Below are 19,236 nucleotides of genomic sequence, written 5' to 3'. Positions count from 1 at the left end.
AGCATCCCTGTGCATTCACGCCCCATGCATTCAGCGCAGCTGGATCTTTTTGTATTTCTCACTGTCCATTTCCTCCTGAATTTCCCTAGTTTCCTTCCATTTGTATTATGAGCCTTTGTTCTTTCTCTGCCCTCTTCCTCCTACTATTTTGGAGTGTACAGATGGAGCCTAAGGGTGGGGAAACAAGCATGGTAGAAAAACAACTTTCGCAGCTTAGTGAAAATAGGATAAACCAGCTCTAGCATTCATTGTATGGAAGGACTGACCTCTGTTGCAAGAGGTAAGACCCTGCCAAACTGCAGCCACAAAAAATTTTGTACGTTAAGAAGCTGAAAATACCCCTTCATGGAATTCATTTCTTCCTAGTTGTGCAAATCTTATACATGGTACTTTCCACAGGACAACCACCGCCAACTATGGTGGAATATTCTTCTTCCTACCAACATGTCTCAAAATGCCGCAGGAGTTTGTGCAGCAAGGTAATCCCAACTCTGAACATGGCCTGAGATACCCTGAGCAACCCATCTGAGCATCCCTAGAGTCTTTCAGCATAGGAAGAAGGTATTTACACACTGACTAGGTTTGGGTCTGACACTGACAAGCTTCTCCATTGAACTAAATCACAGATTACCCACTGGTGAGATGAATTTTGTAAGAGGCACCCACTGTAGAGAACAAACCCAGAAGCTGGTGTCACTGATGACAGCTCCAGGCATGTGGGGAAGCCAAAGCTGAGTGAGATACTTACCCCAAACAGAGAGTTAGGAAACAGCACTAAAGACTGGACCAGGGAAATGCTGAAAACACCTACAAAAAGAGTTGTCTAGTTGTTGGCCTTGCTTTGTTCCAGATTTCATGACTAGCAGTGCTTCAGTCTTGGACCATTGGACCACTGAGGTCCAAGACATCCTGTGATCTTAGGGGTATTCTGGGACCAGGTTCTGGCCCGACAGAGCAGTGATCAGCGCTCCTGCTCGTGCTAGTGCAGACAAGCTTCATAACATGCAAGTTTTCTACAGCCTTTCTTTCCAAATGCTCAAAGACAACCTGCATGCGTGACAAATAGCATCAGGACTTCTGCATCACTTGAGACAACCTAAGCTGTCAACTCTTTCACTGGTAATAATCACCTGTCAAAAATGCAGATCAGACTGGAGAAGAAACAAGGGTTAAAAGGAAAAAAAATATTAGCAAGTACCTGGAGCTGTAACCGAGAGACTGAATTCAGCTGCTTTGTAAGTACCATGTAATGCAACATGTTCCTTCTCCAATGCAGGGTCCCAGGGTGATTTCACAATACTTGTGTGCCTATAGCTTTAAATTTGCTGATAAATAGCCTATGCACTCAAGCACACCATGGATGTGGGGGAGGGAGAAGAGAGAAAGATTTCAGATTACAACAAGAGCAGCTTTTGTCACTTGATTTTGATGGTGTGAGAGGCAGTTTCCAGGCTCTTGGATTTGGGAAGAATATTTTCTGTTCCATTCCTGATGTGCTGGGCTGCCTTCTGCCAAAACCTGTTTTAAATCCATTAATGAAACTAGGCTGACTCTGCGTAACTTCTTAATTCCCTGGTGGAAAAAGGGCACTTGAGCATATTTCCGGGAATGACAGACACCCACAGTTCCCACCATTGTCATGCAAAGCATTGCTCTCTGGCCAGCTCCCTCCCCTGGAATATCACCCCAACTTGTCACTGATTGCTTTATGGAGAACCCTTGATGATACCTGCTTTTCTCTTTATACCAGCACCTCACTAGCAGTTAATCCTGCATTGCTGACGTGTTTGCATCCAGCTTCATACACAGAAGCAAGATCACACTCAGGCATGCTGGATCAGGTCTTGACACCCATCTGCTCCAAGGTCATGAACAGATCTGTTCCAGGTTGTAGGATGATGGGAATTATAAGAAAAGCTTTTTATTCCTGTATTGCCCTGTTCTAAAGGGACCCACATTCATGCCCCACCCTCTCCTCAAGACGGAAAGCACAGAAGAGCAGCAATGCATCCTGACACCTCCATACAATTTGGAAGAGCTGGGGAGATGGCTCCTAGCAGGAACTAAATTTGGCAGCACCAGGACCAATCCAGCTTCCAGGAGCTTAAGTAGTGCCCAGCAGAAAGCTGGCAGGTAGCTCTTTGCAGATCCAAAGGTAACCTGGAAAAGTCCTATGGGGGAGAGAAAGACCTGATCTACAGGACCACAGGTGAGCCTGAACCCATAGACATACCCCTGTGCTGACATTCATATTATAAGCAAAGCCCATTTACTTCCACACAGCAAATCCCAGAGTTCACATGAAATCCTTTAAGGTTAGGGGCCACTGTGAGTAGCGATGCGAGCTGTGCCTAGGACAGGTACCTGGAGAAAAGATGTCAAATGCTGCTCACAGACAAATCGGAATTATTCCAATATATAAAAACTTTCTTTCATGGGGTATTAGGGCAGTAGTAGACTCCATTCTTTAAAATAGTAAGTCAAAGGACACAGCAACACCTAATAAAGCGGGCACCAGTTCTGTTAGAGCAGCAGTATTTTTTGGCAGCAGTATTTTAAGGCCAACCTCCTATTCCATGAACAGCCTAAATGAGAAGGATTGCTGAGTCAACTTTCGCTTTGGCCTTCACAATGTGCTCTGTTTTCCAACAGGCTATAACCTACCAGGGAAAGATGAAGTGGGCAGAAGGGGGTGAACATTAAAAGCTTAGAAGAAATGCAGAAAAAAATATATGAAATTCAAGCCTCTGTTTAATTAAAAAGCTGAAGAAAATGATATCACAAAGTTGTGAGCTACGACTGCAAAGACTATGAGCACTAGCACTTGCATGTATGTGACTCCAGTGATGCTCTGCTGGGACAAGAAATATTTTTTCTTGCAACCCTATACAACATATGATGTTATCCTAATAGTCACCTTAACATAGATGCACATGTAGCAGCTTTCAGAACAGGAGATACTGAAAGCAGGCCATTGCCCAAAGGTCATGTCTAATTCAGGACCTTGTCTCTAGCACAGCCCAAGAGCATGCAACTAAGAAAAGATGAAAGTTCAAAGGTAAAATGAATCTTCTTTGGTGTACCTTTCCTGCCTCAGGAGAATGAGATATTTAAGACTGAAGTTACTTCACAGTTTAAATCCCATCCACCTCTTTGCTGACATGGGCTCCAGCACTCAGCTGTTGCAAAGCTGTTTTAGCATGCGATGCTGGCAGTCAGGCTGGTTTCAGCTAAGTGCACCAAAATAGCTCAGCAGAAAGATCCAACAAGCATGGATGCAAAAGGAATAGCGGGAACACAACAACCAGCGGTCAGATAGTCTGGCTACAGTGAAGCCTCAGCCTGAAAGAGGTCCTGCACAAGACCACTCTGCTAACAATGTCTTTTGCAACTAGCCAGAAGCAGATTTTACATTTAAATAAAGGACTTGGCAGAGGAAAATCACATCCTCTCATTTGCTCTCTCCACACTGAGTGAAACTGCAGCTGAAATTAGTGACTGGGTTACCAGCCCCCTTCCTGTCCCCCACAGCCTCTCAGTGTGGTTTGCTTTTCTACATGAAGATAGCTATCCTGAAGTTTTATAAGCTTGTTTTTGCTTTTTCCAACTAAACATGCCAAGGTGCTTAAACTCTACAAGGCAGTGTATGCAGCTGGCATACACACTAACTCATGACAACATGCTCCAACACCACTACCTGATGCATCAGATCCTAAGACCTCTCTGGCACAAGACAAAAGGTGAGTCCACTCCTGCACAGCTTTGTCTTGCCTGGATGAGTCCCAGCTGTGCTGTGATGTTCTCTGCTATCCCCATCAACAACTACGCCTGTATTAGCAAGAGCTAAACCCTACATTGGAGCAGCCTGCAAAAATTCAATAACGATTGACTACTAGTTATGTTATAGACTACACTTACTACAACTAGTTAATGTAAAAGCTGGTGTTGAGATGCAGAACATATCCTATAGCCAGCTCTCCATCCTCACAGCAGAAGGGGAGGAAGGGGGTCTGCAATGCCCAGACAAAGCATCAGACCTCTGCACGCAGCCAGCCTGCGTGCCTCAACAGGCACTACCCAGCAAATCCTATTCGGAGGGAGCTTATTAGACCAGGCACAGCAAGGCACAAAGCCAGCTCAGATTTGGAAGCAGCACAGCTCAGCCTGCACAAAGGTCTGCCTTTGCCAGTAAGCCCTCCAAGAACTGGCAGGTACATTCTGCATGGAGCCAGCTCAGGGGTCCGTGGGCCCCTGTTACAGTTTATTCACAAGCCATGTGATGGGTGCCTTGCTGGGGAAGGGACAAACGCACACGCAAGAAATCCAGCGTAGTCTGCCTGTGTATTAACTCTGCATGTGGCTCCAAGCCCTAAAAGGACCAGAAAGATAACAAAAACACTGAAAGTTACTTTAAAAAGTATCTCAGCCCTTCTTATGTCTTTTGGATGACTGTTCAGCTTGATTAGCTGATGAAGAACCACACAGCAGAACTACTCGGCATGCTCTGCACTGAGGCTCTAGAGATGATGACCTACCACATCCAATCCTCCATGCCTCCAACATTTCCAAGGAACAAAGTCTTCACCTCTTTCTCCACAGCCATCAATCCACAGGTGTCTGGGTTTCTGGGCAGCTGCTTTCTTTCCAGTTACATCACAAATCAAAGTAAATAAAAAACTCTGTCAGGGACCTCTTCCCAAGATTCAGTATGAATCTTTCACATTTTCAGCCCCACACACCCACAGCCTGTGGACTCAAGAGGACCCTGTCCATTATTTCTGCATCTGAAGCATGCTATCACTTAGCAATGCCCTTTCTTTTACTTAGTACAACACTAAATTCCCCAGAGCATTCAGCATAATCTCTGAGCTAATGCTTCAGGGCTCCCAGATGTCACAGCCACAGCCCTGTTATATTGGTATCAATATTTTAAACCAAAAGGCCTTCTTCCTCCAGCACAGTCTGTGTTTCCAGGTTTACAACAAAGAATAAAATATAAATGCATGTATTCTTGGCTCAAGGTGCACATATGAAACCAGATTCACTCGCACATTGGCAAGACAGCTGACATCCATCTTGACATTTATCTCCAAGCATGAGGAGCAAAGATGAATCACTCACAGCTATACACCTCTGGAGTTTGCCCTTGGTCAAGCTGCTGAATGTCATAAATCAGCCACTGGGCATCCTCAAATACAGAGACAGACACCTAGAGAGAGCTGGAGAGCAACAGGGGCAGTGGCAGTTTTCTGAATTAAACAGGCATAAACACAACCAGGTCCTAGTGACACTGAAATAAAATCCACAAGAGCAGAGTTCAAGCAATTTGCTGTATTCTGGGAAGTTCTGGTGTATTTTTAACTACTTCAAACAATTTATTCAACAATTAATTGCCACAGTTAATTAACCTCAACAAAAGGGGAGGATTCTTCATTTATTGAGGTCTTCAACTCAAGATAGCTGAAAGCCTTTACCAGAAAGGCCAAATAAAGTCCACTGGTTTGGCAGAGGGTGACTGGGGAGAAGCATGCTGTGCAGGAGTTGAGGCCAGGTGAACTAATGAGCTTTGCCTTCAGCTGTAGCAGTCAGGCAGAGGAGGTAGCTGACAGTAGTTGACCAAGGAGCTGTTTTGCGAGCCTGTCACATCGGACATGACCAATTCAGACAGGTGTTTCAGGGTTTGTTTGGGGTTTTTTGTCTGTTTTATTAAAAATTTCTTTCCAGGTACAATCAGACTTTTCACATAAAACCCAGCAGACACAAAGGTGACATGGAAAGCAAGTGCTACAAGAGAGGTGACCCAGAAGCTTGGGTAACAGTTTTGGTACCTTCAGCACACATCTCAAACACACTTCTTTTGGCTCAAATTGCCTAGAGAACAATGCTAAAGCCTGGAGTCCCTCCCGCAAAGCATAGCTCCTGGCAAAGAAAGGGCACTGAGCTTTTGGATAGCAAAGCCCTTCTTTTATTTCAGTAACGGATCTGACTCCAAATAATCTTCTAGTGTGACTTGGGACCCTGCACTTTAACTGGTGAAAAGGTACACTAGTTGACTGAGGTCCCATCCCAACATAAGGAGGGTTTAGGATTCACCCCACTGAGCCCCCAGCTACCAAGCTCCTTGAGTTTCCAGTGGATGAAAGGCTTGGATCTTCTTCCAGGAGCCATCTGTCCTACAGAACAGGTAGTGGCAATAAATCTGCATAGCATGAAGGTTTTTTTTCCCCTCCATTTACTATTCCCAGCTGTAAACTATGAAGCCAGTCTACCACCAACAAATGTACAGGCACCCTCAAAGCTTTCCCTGTCACCCTGAGACTGGGATTGCCGGGAAGCCAATGTGGCTTGCCTTGCCAGTTCTCTAGTTCAGGCTTGTGCCCTGTAATGCCCAGTACAGACTGGGGTTATGTTAACTGGCCACCTAGGCTACAGTAAGACACATGAGGTGTGGAAGGGGGAGGACAAGCACAGCAAATGGGAGAAGAGACAACTCAGGGTTTGCTTTGGGAATCATAGATAGAACATTTCCTCAGAGCTTCCAGGCTCCCTTGGTTTGTAAGTTTGATACAGAAAATCAAGACTTTATAACTGCAGTGGCTGATCCAGCCACTCCCTTCCCAGCCTGTCACACATTAAGCAAAGTAGAAGCTCTGGCACAAAGACAAGTGCATGTGGGAATATGCCAATTTCTGCCCATGTTTTAAGTTCCAGGACACCACACTCAAGATTTTCCATGACCTGTGGCAGAGCCTGCATGGATTTATATTCCCAGTCCTATCAATACTGCCTCATAAAGGAAAAGCATGGCCAGAAATCCCATGGTCAAAGACAACAGTCATTTATTTGTTTCCAGGCGTCCATGGTGCCAATGCTATCCCTCCCAAGCTCCCCCAGACCAGACACCAAGTCCGGTACTTGTTAAAGATTAATTCAGCAGCTAAGGACAATGCATCACAAACACATACTGACCTCGCACAACAGGAGCACAGCACGTCACGGAGAAAGAAGGTATCAAAACTGAGCAAAGGATTCCTGGGTCACAGAGAGACAGGAAAGCACTCCTTGTAACAGCAGCTCTACCTGCTTCCCATCCAGCTCATCTAGTGTTAAAGGACAAGGGAGAAGGCAATTTTTCTCCCCACGAGACATTTGTTTGTAACAAAGGAAACTGAAGAGAGTCAGCTCTGTAGTGTCCCTCAAACAGCTATGACCAACAACCTCTTCCTGATGTTCACCAGCACACTTTTACTCCCAAAGATTTTGGAGAAAAGTCTCCAAAGATTTTTGGAGAAAAACCTTACCTATCTGAGCGCAGATATTCTACCCCCATAAAAGATTCAAGCACTGCATACAGCACTGACCAGGGGAAACCTGCTAAGCATCTTCACTGTCTCATAGGCATAATAAAGCTTCAAAGGTTTCTTAAGAGTCCTGTTAAATGCAGTGGGCATGAAACCATAAAGTGAGGAGGGAGATGGCTATCTTGTACAGACTACAGAGCCAGTCCAAAGCTCATGACCTGTTTTGTACCCATCTGTTTGCAGAGGCCATGTAATTCTCTACAAGGGGTTTTGTTTCCGAAACAAATGCTACACACTCTTGAGTTTGGGAAGCAGAAAACAAAAAACAGCCAAACAGTGCTAGCGAGGCTCTTGAGTGTACACGTGTGAGTGGGAATGTGAGCCCTTCCAGCTTTCCAAGGGCTCTTGCAAACAGCAGGGAGGGAGATGGGATTTTACACATTAGGAAAAATACCAGTTTGGTGCTTGCCCTTAAAGTGAACGCTGCACAACAAAAGGCCCTGGGCTGCATTGTCTGTTTAGCACTTCTCTTATACAACCATGTGATGTACAGTGAGACCCTGCTGTTAGCAGGGAGTACATGGCAGGAACTGTTCCTGGCTGCAGCACAGGTCAGAGTGCCGTACAGCATGCTGTACAAACCTTCGTGTTTTTCTGGCCTAAGCAACTTTGCTGTGCATCATCCAGAGCCTATGGCAAAGCCAAGGACATCCCTGCATAGCAGTCTCGAGAGAATTAGAGATACAGTATATACCAGCTGCTTCCTCAGCCAGCCTGCAATGGGAAATGTGCAGGTCACAGATGAAGAGACAGGCACACTGCATATCAGACAGAGTGTAAAGAAACAGCAAGACCACACTGGAAAATTACTCTTTCAGTGTTCTCTCAAGGAAGTTTAATAATCCCATCATTACACCTCTGCTGTTTTTTTGCAGAGCATCCCTGGGTGAGCTGTAGGAGCAGGGATGCAGCTCCAGATGAGTCAGGAAGGTTAGAATAGTGGTAAGGGGGGTAGGGGGAGACCAAGTTGCTGAATTCCCACTGGTTTTGCATTATGAAAGCCAAGAGCTGCAATCAGCAAGCCTCTGTGTGTTAGCTTTAACCCCATCCTTGCTGCTAAACAAGCACCTCAACTGACTTCCTGACAGCATACATATATTGGCGACACACAGCATGCTCAACCACAAGGCAAAACAGGCAAGCTCCTGAAGAATGGCCATTTGATTTCTTTCAGTCAGTATTTTCTAAACTGTGCAAGTTTCTTGCATTCACAGGTGCTGCAAACCGGCCTGCTGCTCTCAGGCCTGCACCTTAAAGGGACAAAACCCAGTAGATTTACAATCCAGCCCTGCACATGCCCAGGACTTGCTACTTCAAGAAATGCCGTCATTGTTCTCAAGAACAGGCATCTGTATTGTCCACAGGCTGCCTGAAGGCTCAGAGCAACAGTGCTGAAGTATGAGTTCCACAAAAGGGTATCAAAGCTGCCTCACACGGTTGGATCAAACTCATATATCCACAGTTATTTGCTGATAATCCCAGACTGCTTTGGGTAGGAATGGACCTTAAAGCTCATCAAGTTCCAATCCCCTGCCACAGGCAGGGACACCTTCCACTAGAGCAGGTTGCTCCAGGCTCCGTCCAAGGTGGCCTTGAACACTGCCAGGGGTGGGGCAGTCACAGCCTCTCTGGGCAACCTGTGCCAGGGCCTCACCACCCTCACAGGGAAGAATTGCTAGTAGATGCTAGGAGAAGAGAGGGCACAAAATGCAATTTCCCCTGGGATACCTCTTCACGCCTCTCCCCCAGACCTCCCACCAACCGCCCCCCCCCCCCCCCAAAAAAAAGGGCAGTCTCAAACAGAAACTTCAAACAAATCAGTTCCCTCCATTCACCACCTCAGTGCGTACACAAGCATCTCACACACACATCCTCATATACCCAGAGGGACGTCTGCTGCCAGCACATCAGTTATCTGCCTCTGCAGAGGGTCCCTTGGTACAGCAACTGCCCCAAGGAATGCACTCGCTCTGCAAAGGCAAGGGCTCCAGGACAAAGCAGTCTGGGCTGTAAGCCAAAACATAAGGAAGGCTTTGAAACTCCTTGGATAGGGAAATAAGGTATTCCATGGCTTGGCAGACTGGATTAGAGCACCCTGGAGAGCTTGAGACAGTCTGGAGACTGTTTAAGGTGCCCTTTCAGCTCAGCCTGTGCACCAGGTCACTCAAGGCTCAGGGTTTTGCACAGGAATAATAAGGGGAGTGCAAGAACTAGGGGGCTCTGACACCTCCACACAAGGACAGTAATAGCCAAAGTGAATAGCAGCCATGCTAACCATCCTCATGGCCAGAAACCAGCAGAAGAAGTCCCCATGTCTGGAGACACTTGCTCAATCTCTCTCAGGCTTTCCCTGGACACAAAAGAGCATTGCAAGACAGCTGCCAATCAAAGGGCTGGAGCTCTGAAGAGAGACATGTGCTCTGAGTCACACCAGCATCTCCTTTAAGACAAGGAGAAAACCAGCATTTTAAATGGTAACTAACCCTAACTGCTTGACTTCACACCTTGATACGAAGCCAACCAGCCTGGGCACGCCTGTTTTCTAAGCCCAGCCCCACACAAGGCTGAAAACCTAGCATGCAGATCAAAGTTCTGGCTAACAAATGTGCTGGAAAATACTGGTGTGCTGATTTTCCATGAATGAGGCCACCAGTATGTAATTTTCCATGAATTAAGCCACTAGTATGTGAAAAGCCTGCAGCAACAGTACTGCTTGAAAACAGGAAGCATTGCTCTGCTCTGACTACCACTGCAGCCTTACTTCTGGTTCATCTTTTATAAAGAATGATTCAGCTGAACTTCTTCCTTGACATGAGAAAAACGAGTGTGGGAAAGCAAGAGGATGTAACAAGCATCTGCTATGAGGGAGACACTCGAGGGACATGGTGCAGCTCAAGTTAATATGCAAGGAAGCACTATAAAAGCAAAATAAGACAGGAGTGGAAACAAATCTTCTTAGTAGACACACCCACAAGCCATGGCACAGCCGGGAACAAGAGCTCTTCAAACCCAATTCCAATCCCAGTCTTTCACCATGAAGCAAGGCTGCCCCTCACTTCTCACTCCAACCAGACCGAGTCTAACATGGAAAGATTCAGGGATTTCCCTTTGCAACCTAACAAAGGCTCTGGAATAAAAACACAGCTTGCTTCATTCACCATTAGCAGTTTATTTCCTCAATCATTTTCACAAAGTGGGAAAGAGAAATGTGCATGATCTAAGAGATGAAAGCAAATGAAAATAAGCCCCATAAAACCTGTGCTGCCCTAAGGGAAAACTGTCCCACCACTTTCATTGGGGAATTATCAAAGGACCCAGACTAGTAGGGGGTTGTTTGTATTTTATAAGACAGATGCTTTAGAGATGTAAGTCCTCAAATAGCTGAGATTCCATTCTTCTGAACCTCAAACAAGACTAGAAAAAGAAACAGCTGATGCCACTTAGTCCAGCCCAGGGATCCAGCCTAGCCACATCAAGACAGAGGACTGAAGCAAGGCACAGGGCTGTACAGGCACTGCTCAACTTCCTCCCAAGGAGATGTCACTGCCCCAAGCGAAAGCAACCACACCAAGTGCTGGCATGGCTGCAGGGAAGTGTGGAATGGAGCTAAAAGAATCTCATTCATTTCTATTGCAAAAGAGAGGCTGGGGCAGAAGGTATTGACTCATTTAGCCTGAGAACAAGAAATGATTGCTCCTGAGAGACTAGTTTAAAAGGGTGTTTAGTGCATGTTTTGCTTTGCGTGTGGGAGAGTGGGTATGAAACTTCCCACACTTGGAGCTATGTTTCGTATCATAAAAGGCTTAATGTAAGCTTAAGGGTAAGAACTTCAGAGAAGGGGCAAAGACCCAAAATGGCAGAACTCTCCCACCCACAGCTAAGCTCAGAGGTGACTGCAGTCCTGGATAAGCCTGTCTGCAGGCAGTGGTCAGGTCCCTAGCACAGGATTCACCAGCAGTGTGGCCATGTTCACAGCTTGGACAGACCAACTCACTTTGCCTCTCAGCTGGATTGTGAAGCCCACACTGGTGCCCTCACTGCTGCCAACCCTGCAGCAGCTGGAGAGCAGCATCCGCACTGGTGCAGGCTCTGCAAGGGGTCTGGCTTCATGGGATGCTGGAAACCTCAGTCCACACTGACATCAAGAGGGGAGGCAGATGTTCAGAGGATAAGGTTGTCTGGCATGCTTTACAAGTGTGTGGCAACCACCATCTTATTTACTACAGCTGATGGAAACCCTTCTCTTTAGTACTGAACCAGCCATCGTTCTTCCGAATGACAAACCTCCTCTTCCACACACATACAAACACTCATCCCATGGGGTAATTAATTTCAGCCCCCCTAGCAAATCAAACCAAGATACTCCAAAAAAAATCACCCAGTGTCATTACCATGTTGATTCAAGGAGGGGATACACGTAGACAGATACCAGTAGATAGACACTAATAATGAATAATTAAACCAAAAATAAAGCCAACAAAGGATCTAAGACCTAAAGAGAAATTATACACTTGGAACAGCTACCACCACATTTATCTTTCACAACCAAAGTGCATGAACAGGAAACAAGTAAAACTATCTCTAGGGCACATGAATATTGCCCCTGGCCGTTTCATCGTGCTGTGCACAGAAAGATGTCATGTGCTACTCACACCCAGACATTTGGCTATGGTGCAAGGGGCTGGATCTCTCCGTCCGAGAGAACAGTACCCTCTGGAGGCCAGTAAGGGAAGCGCAGGAGAAAGCTCACAAGCCTTAAAATCATTAACAGAGCTATTCTGTTGCTGAAGTGACTACTGAAAAAGCCTACCTCCAACTTCCCCAAAGGTCTTGATTACTTGCTTTATCTGCACCCTTATTCAGCCCATACAAGCAAAATGTGCAGGAGTTTTAGCTAAATAGCTGCTTACAGTTGATGCTGAGCTGAAATTGGACTGTAAATTCCTGCTTTCTGAAGAGAAAAAGAGCCATGGGACTGCTGTGAAATGAAACTGCTCCCTGGAGGCATGTGAATCCTGCAGCACTTGCTCTAGATCTGAGGTTTAGAGAAGCTGAGAGCCCTGCGCTTGTCTCATCAGTGTTCAGCTGTAATCAGTTTTCATCATGATAGCAAAGGGATCCATTTAGCTTGAGCCAACTCATGCAGAAAGAGCAGCTTCTGCAAAAGAAAGCTTTGGATGCAAAGCAGCTCCTAGGAGTAGCCAGGCTAGAAGGGAAGGTTAGCTCAGAAATCACAGTAATGGGTTGGGATGCTGCAAACAGGCTCCAGGTTCTCTCATCATCCATATCCTCCCACAACGACTGCCACCATTCTTCCTCCTACTCACTGAAGGTGGGAGAGAAGCCATGAACAGACATCTTCCTAATGCTCTACTCCAACACTAGCATGCAGGAGAGTAAATGACTTCTCAAAGTAATGGCCTGAAGCTTTTCATACCATTTAATGGTCAGTCCATATGAATTCCTCTACAGTAGACTAGGGGAGGAAAGCATCCACAATGGCCAGGCAAGAGTTTATCTTGCTTCCTTTGTTCAGGGTCAGTGTGTGTCTCTAGGTCAGAGCTTTCTTGCAGTGCCTCTTCCTGCTGGGTCTTGCACCCAGGTCCAAACCCTTGCAGACGAAACTCAGCCTGGGGGTTGGTGAGCACCACACCTCCAGAACACTGTGGGAGTGATGCCTTGCTTCAAAGGCAAATTTTACCCTGTGTTTATATCAGCCTACAAGGCATGAAAAGGCCTAGGAGGTCACACATCCGCCACTGTAATTTCAGGCATGATCAAACAGAAAAGCAAAAGTGGGGCTGAGTGAGCAAGTCTGCATTTAATTACAAATGGGTTTGATAATAAGCAGAGGCAAGAACAAAGCAAGTGAAAAACCTTCCTTTTTCTTCCAGGCCCCTGTTCAGGCCATGTAGAAACAGATGCGTAGAGGAGAATCTCAAATAAAATCCACTAACTACATTTTTTTTTCATTTTCAGAACTGCTACAGCAGCACTGTTTCCTATGCTGTGCTTTGACACACATCAGGGACTGATGGGCAGCCAGCCACCACTCACAATGCAGGGCTTGGGTCTTTGCAAGTATTTCTCAGGCTGGAGCTCAACCCTGCCGTTGTGTCTCAAGTCACATAAGCACAAGTACATGCACACAGTCATTCTGCTCTAAGCTGCATGGAGGATTTCATTTGCTTTAACATCCCCTGAATATGAAATGGTGGCTGCAAAACAGGATTACTAGCACAGAGGATGATCGACCCAGCTTGCAGGTCCCGCCTGGCCCAGGGAGGGGGCATAAAGCAGCTCCTAGAACACCAGTGATGCCCACAGAGCTAACTGACCCCTGCATCAGGTCATGCACTTACAGCCAGGAGATACTCTTGCTGACCTCAGAAGGCCCTGGAGCAACACAAGGATAGGAAACAAGCCCTAAAACAGACAGGCAAGAAGGCTTAGCGGGGTGAGTGGAGGGCTTCTTTTGAACACCAGGAGCTTTCCACCTGATTTTTGGTGACAGCAAATTAGAAGAGGTCAGTGAATCCCCTCATCCCACCCAATACCCCTAACAGCATCAGCAACAGCCTAACACAACCCAAGAGCATTACAGAAACACAAACAGAACACAGCATCAGCCTCAAACCCCTCCAACAAACTGACACCCACTGCTGACAAACCACTGCCTAGCTGGATGTCATGGGGGACACGATGGGAATAATGGGAAGGCTGGGAAACTATTACATCCCTGGGAACCAAGGGCTTCCGACCTTTCTAGCAAAGCCTGCTGAAAGAACTGGGTGGGTTGTTTTGTACTCCTGGCTTTAATTACAGCCAAGTGTTTAAGTTATTCTCCTCCAACCACCCCCGTGTCCCTCACAAGCACAAATCTAGCTTTTTATAGCACATCCGGTATGGATGTTAAACACATTCAGGAAATGCACTCTCAAACCCAAACATCTCTTCCTCTGGACCACTTGTGCTGCAAGGGTTTTTAATGTGGAGATGTGATGCCGGATGTTTGGTTTTGTGATGGCTACCTTCCTGGATTACTTCTGTCTGTTTAGAGAAGGAAAATTAAATAAATGCATGGTAGGCTGGCTGCATCCAGAAATAATGCAAGCTGCCTGCAAGGTGAAGAAAGAAAAGCCAGATGGAGAGGCCACTCCAAACTGCTTGAATGCCCTGCACACAGGGCAAGGCTTTCTTCTTTTCTCTTTTTCCTTTTTAAATAGCTGACAAAGCTCCTCAGGGCTGACAATGGCTCACAGCACAGTGGGTGTCCAGAGGCACATCTAGGATCTCAAATCACAGGTTTTTCACTGCCTTCTGTTGATACTGCCCCAGACTGGGTCTTATCCTGTAATGTACAAGGGAGAAATGCACCCTCTTCCCCAAAACTTCTATTTTAAGGGGCACCAGCAAAGAGCCATCAGGCTACACCAAGTTCTGTCAGTCCTCTGGTGCTGCTCAGACTTGTCACTAAAGTTTGTGGCTGTTCACTCCACAGGGGCAGGGCTTGGACAATAGCTGACTCTAAGTCTACAACCTGACCTTTGTAATTTTTGTAACACAAGGGGACTTGCTTATGGCTTTAAGAAACACTGCAAGCCTGTTAGTAATTCTCTCACCTGAAAATACCCTGGCTGACTTACCAGCTGGAAGCACCCTCCTAAGTCCAAAGGCAAGCATTTTTGCTGGCAGCCTAAGGAATCAGTCTTGGATACCACTCCAAGGTAGAAAACTCTCACACCAGAAGGCACACACTGGTCAGTCTGCCCCACATGGTCTCCTGCTGAACCCTCAAGAGCACTGGGCTGTTCCGCATGTTAATCAAAACGTGACTGCTACACTTCAGCTGTAGTATCACTTCACAAACCCAGGACACTCTGCAGCAAGTTAGGAGATGGAAGACACGTGGGGCTGCACTGCATCAGGGTTTGCTGCTCTGAAAGAAGGTAAGACAAACAAGCCCAGGGCATTTTTCCCCTCCTCTCACTGCAGCCAGGCCATCACACATCAGCAAACTGAACAACCACCTAATTGAGCTGCCTCCAAAATAATCACACTGGAGGAAAGTTAGAGTCTTTGAACTTGTTATTTCTTATATTGATTTTTATTCCATTTTTTCCATATTTGACGTGGATTCTTCACTTCAGATACCTGCAGCATTAACTCAGAATGGGCTCTAGCGATTTCTCCTGAGCAACTAGATCTCCAGCACAAGCAGCCATGCACCTTGGTAATGACTAGTAGTGCAGGCCCACTGGCCACTCACCTCCTCCTCCGGGCCAGTAAGATACAGCAGGAAACCTTGATCTCAGACAGTAGGAAGGTGACCAGCCCATGGGGCTTTCCCAGTGGGCGACCAAATGCACCTGCACTCAGAGCAGCAGGGCATTTGCTGGGGGAACTGGAAGGCAGGTCTGAAGGGATGGGACCGCCAGCAGTATGCACAGCAAGGAAGTGCCCCTGCTTCAACTGACACCCAAACCCCTTTTGTGCCCACCCAGACTGAATAAAGAGTGCCAGTCCAGGTCAAGGCAAGTTTTCCAGCACAAAACCATGTAACACAACACTTAGGTTACAATTAATGCACTCTGCAGGGACAAACCCTTGTGCAGCATGAACAGCAGCAAGACAAATATGCTCATCTACGCACTCATTCATCTCAGGGAACAGCAGCTGTCAAGTCACACACACACCTACTATGCTTTCATTGCCCTGATCTAACTACAAGCTATGCAACACTTGGCTGGAAAAATGAGTGACAATCCAGCTGCAGCAACTGAGTAACAGCGTATCTTGGGCAAATCAGCCTGAACTCACACTGGAGAATTGCTCTTCAGCAGATGGGAAAAACAATGTATTTATTTGATGGGTGTTGTTTCTATGTGACCAAATCATATGCAGCTTGTCCTTATAAATATAAAAAATAAAAATAAAAATGAATATAAATGACTTAAAAATCACTGCTGGAACATAGAAGCATCTCCTCTATTCCTGAGAAGCAGGTGATCTCCCAAGTTCATCAAGAATCACACAGAGGCAGGTCAGATGCTCAGGGGACCTGACTTCTTTGTATCTTTGACAAGCGTGACAGTCTCAGAATTAGGTGTTAGAGCTTGAACAAAGTGACAAATCCACATTGAAATTATATTAGAGAAGATGGAAAAGGAAATCTCACATTCAAATGCTCCCAGAAAGTTTATAAGAAGCCACAGTCCAGCCTGTCATGGCTTTTTATGGTCCCAAGAAGCACCTGTCAAAGGAACTGCAGACAATCCCAGGCATGTTCCTTGGCTACCTGCAGTTTCATCAGGCTGCTCAAGACATTCAAAACAGTATTTCCTTATTAGGAAGAGTGATTTATGAGGATTGAGAAATTCAAGCCTGAACCTACAAAGTGAGTCATGGGCACTCACGAGTTGCTTCCCCCACTTCCCTACCCCCCCAGTTGAAATCCTGTAGAAAACAATTACCCCTTAGCTTAAATACCACACAGCCTTTACTGTATGCTGAGTGCTGTCTTGCTCACTAAGGGTCTGTATCTGGGCAGAGAAATCACATACTTACCCAGACACTGTTGGAAGGGAAGTCGGAGCTGCTGACGGCCATTTCTCTTGCTGCTTCAGAAAAGCTTTAGCTTCTTTTGAGGTTGAGTCCACTTCTTTAGTCACTCTGTTGGAGGTAAAGCAGACAAACCAGAGGATAAGGAAGAGCTGTACTCACAACAGGAAAAACAAAGACCCAAGGAAACACAGAAGAGAGGTGCAGAAGTCCCCACACCATCTCCATCAGCTTCAGGCTGAAGAACAAGCATCTTGTTAAGATTTCATGCCAGTGACAAACCCTCTATAATTATGGCAGAAAAAAGGAAAAGAGTAGCTAATTAGAGCTGAGGGAGGAAGGGATTTTCTTTTTTTTTTTCAAACAAACAGGAATGTTTGTTCATTCAAGCAGGTCTGTCTCACTAGCAGCTACTAAATGCTCTGCTCAGGTCACTGGGGGCAATTCCAGGCTCTTAATTGGGCTCTTGATTTCCTCATTTGTGGGTCAGTGAGGCAGCTCTTATGCCACAGCTGTTCTGCTACCCACATCTCACAGGCTTGGCAACATCTGCATCCCAAAACAGAGCACAGAAACTGGCTCCAGGCATGTGGAATGGGAGGAAAAGTTCTGACAAGGCGGAATGCAGAAATTTGCTCTCAGTTTCTACTTAATTTTTGTTTGAGGCCCTGAGGGTGCAAAATACTGAACTTTAAAAAATACAGCACCCACAGCAGGGAATGTATTATAAACATGAGAACGAATCTCTAGAAAACACACTCAGTAATTAATAGAAAATCCCAGCTACCTTAGCCCCTCATTTACAATCACCTGCCTCCAGTGACACACTTTCCACACTTTCAGCAGCTCTTAATGAGGTTGTCCTGGTTTCCCAAGCTAATAATTTTGCTCCCTTGCTCCTTGATCCTCGTTAGTCACAGCATCTGCCCTGGTTACAAGTCAGGCTAATAGCTGCTTGCCTCCTACCCACCAACCCGACACTGCAGCTTCCATGTAGGAACTGGCTGGTGGACATGGAAAAACCCAAGGAGCTGCAGACCCAGCAGGGTTACTGCTGGGTTGGGCTTCAAGGGAAGCACTGTGGAGCTGTTTGTTAAGCCTGGAGGCACTGATGCCCTGAAATCCCACTTGCACACAACTAGTGCACCCATGTCCCCATCCTGACAGCATATGAAGGAGCTGTTAGAGAAGGGAAATCATTTCTCCTTCTCTACAGACCACAAATTTGGTGGAAAAGGCATGTTCAGAAATGAGTTCTTGTGCTGTACACCTCCTTCTTTGCCTGGTCCTGCCAGCGCAGATTAATCCCATTTCCCCCTGCACTGTCACATGACTTTCAAACTAGCAGCAGCCAAGGGGAAAGAGACAAATCCATGTTATGAATATTTAGAAGTGGGTGCTGATCAGATTGAAAAGAGGTGGGAAATGGGGAAAAACAGTTTGGGAAGAAACAAAAGCCTTGCTACAGCACTGTCCTAATTTAGGACATTCCAAACACACCATTATGGAATCACAGACTGGTTTGGGTTGGAAAGGACCTTAAGATCATCCAGCTCCAACTCAATGCCATGGACAGGAATGCCTCATACTGGACCAGGCTGCTCCAGGTCCTGGCCTGGCCTTGAACACTGCTAGGGATGAGGCAGCCACAGCTTCCCTGGGCAGCCTGTGCCAGTGCCTCACCATCCTCACTGGGAAGAACTTCTTCCTTACACCTAACCTGAACTTCCCCTGTTTCAGTTTAAAGCCACTCCCCCTTTTCTTATCACTACAGTCCCTGATGAAGAATCCCTCTCCATCATCTTTGTAGGCCCCCTTCAGATACTGGAAGGCTGCTATGAGGTCTCCACGCAGCCTTCCCTTCTCCAGGCTGAACAGCCCCAGCTTTCTCAGGCTGTCTTCATACAGGAGGTGCTCAAGCCATCTGATCATCCTCATGGCCTCCTTCGGACTTGCTCCAACAGCTCCATGTCCTTCTTATGCTAGGGTATCAGAACTGCACACAGTGCTCAGCAACAGCAGTCACACACCAAAGGTTACTGTACATCCAGTTTCCTTCAACAGAATGAACTTGGTGTCTTTGTGCTGCAATCAGCCAGAATGCCCCACAGAGCTCCCCCAGGCACAAGTGCCATGTTCCCATGAATACAGTCACACAGTCTATTTAATATCAAACACAGCAGCCAAAGAGCTGGTGCCATGTCCTGCCCAGCTGCGGAGCAGCACCATTTCTCATGCACTTCACCGTGTTGGTTTCTGGCATGGCCGCCCCTCTTCTCATCACCCCCTGCACTCTTGTGCCGCTGGAAGCATG

General features: G+C 46.4%; 1 protein-coding gene across 1 annotated transcript in view; it reads right to left on the bottom strand.

The window, feature by feature from the left end:
* CFDP1 (craniofacial development protein 1) overlaps positions 1–19,236 on the bottom strand; it is a 65,876-nt gene that overhangs the window by 28,932 nt on the left and 17,708 nt on the right. The window contains exon 5 of the mRNA XM_062609241.1: positions 16,929–17,033. Within this exon, the coding sequence (XP_062465225.1) occupies positions 16,929–17,033 (105 nt within the window). The remainder of the gene's footprint in view (positions 1–16,928; positions 17,034–19,236) is intronic.

The sequence above is a fragment of the Pezoporus occidentalis genome, unplaced genomic scaffold (genome assembly GCF_034315485.1).
Source record: "Pezoporus occidentalis ecotype Australia unplaced genomic scaffold, CSIRO_AGI_Poc_V1 ctg135, whole genome shotgun sequence".
Lineage (NCBI taxonomy): Eukaryota > Metazoa > Chordata > Aves > Psittaciformes > Psittacidae > Pezoporus > Pezoporus occidentalis.
Note: the sequence above shows the minus strand (reverse complement) of the source record. Positions and strands in the feature narration are given on the sequence as shown.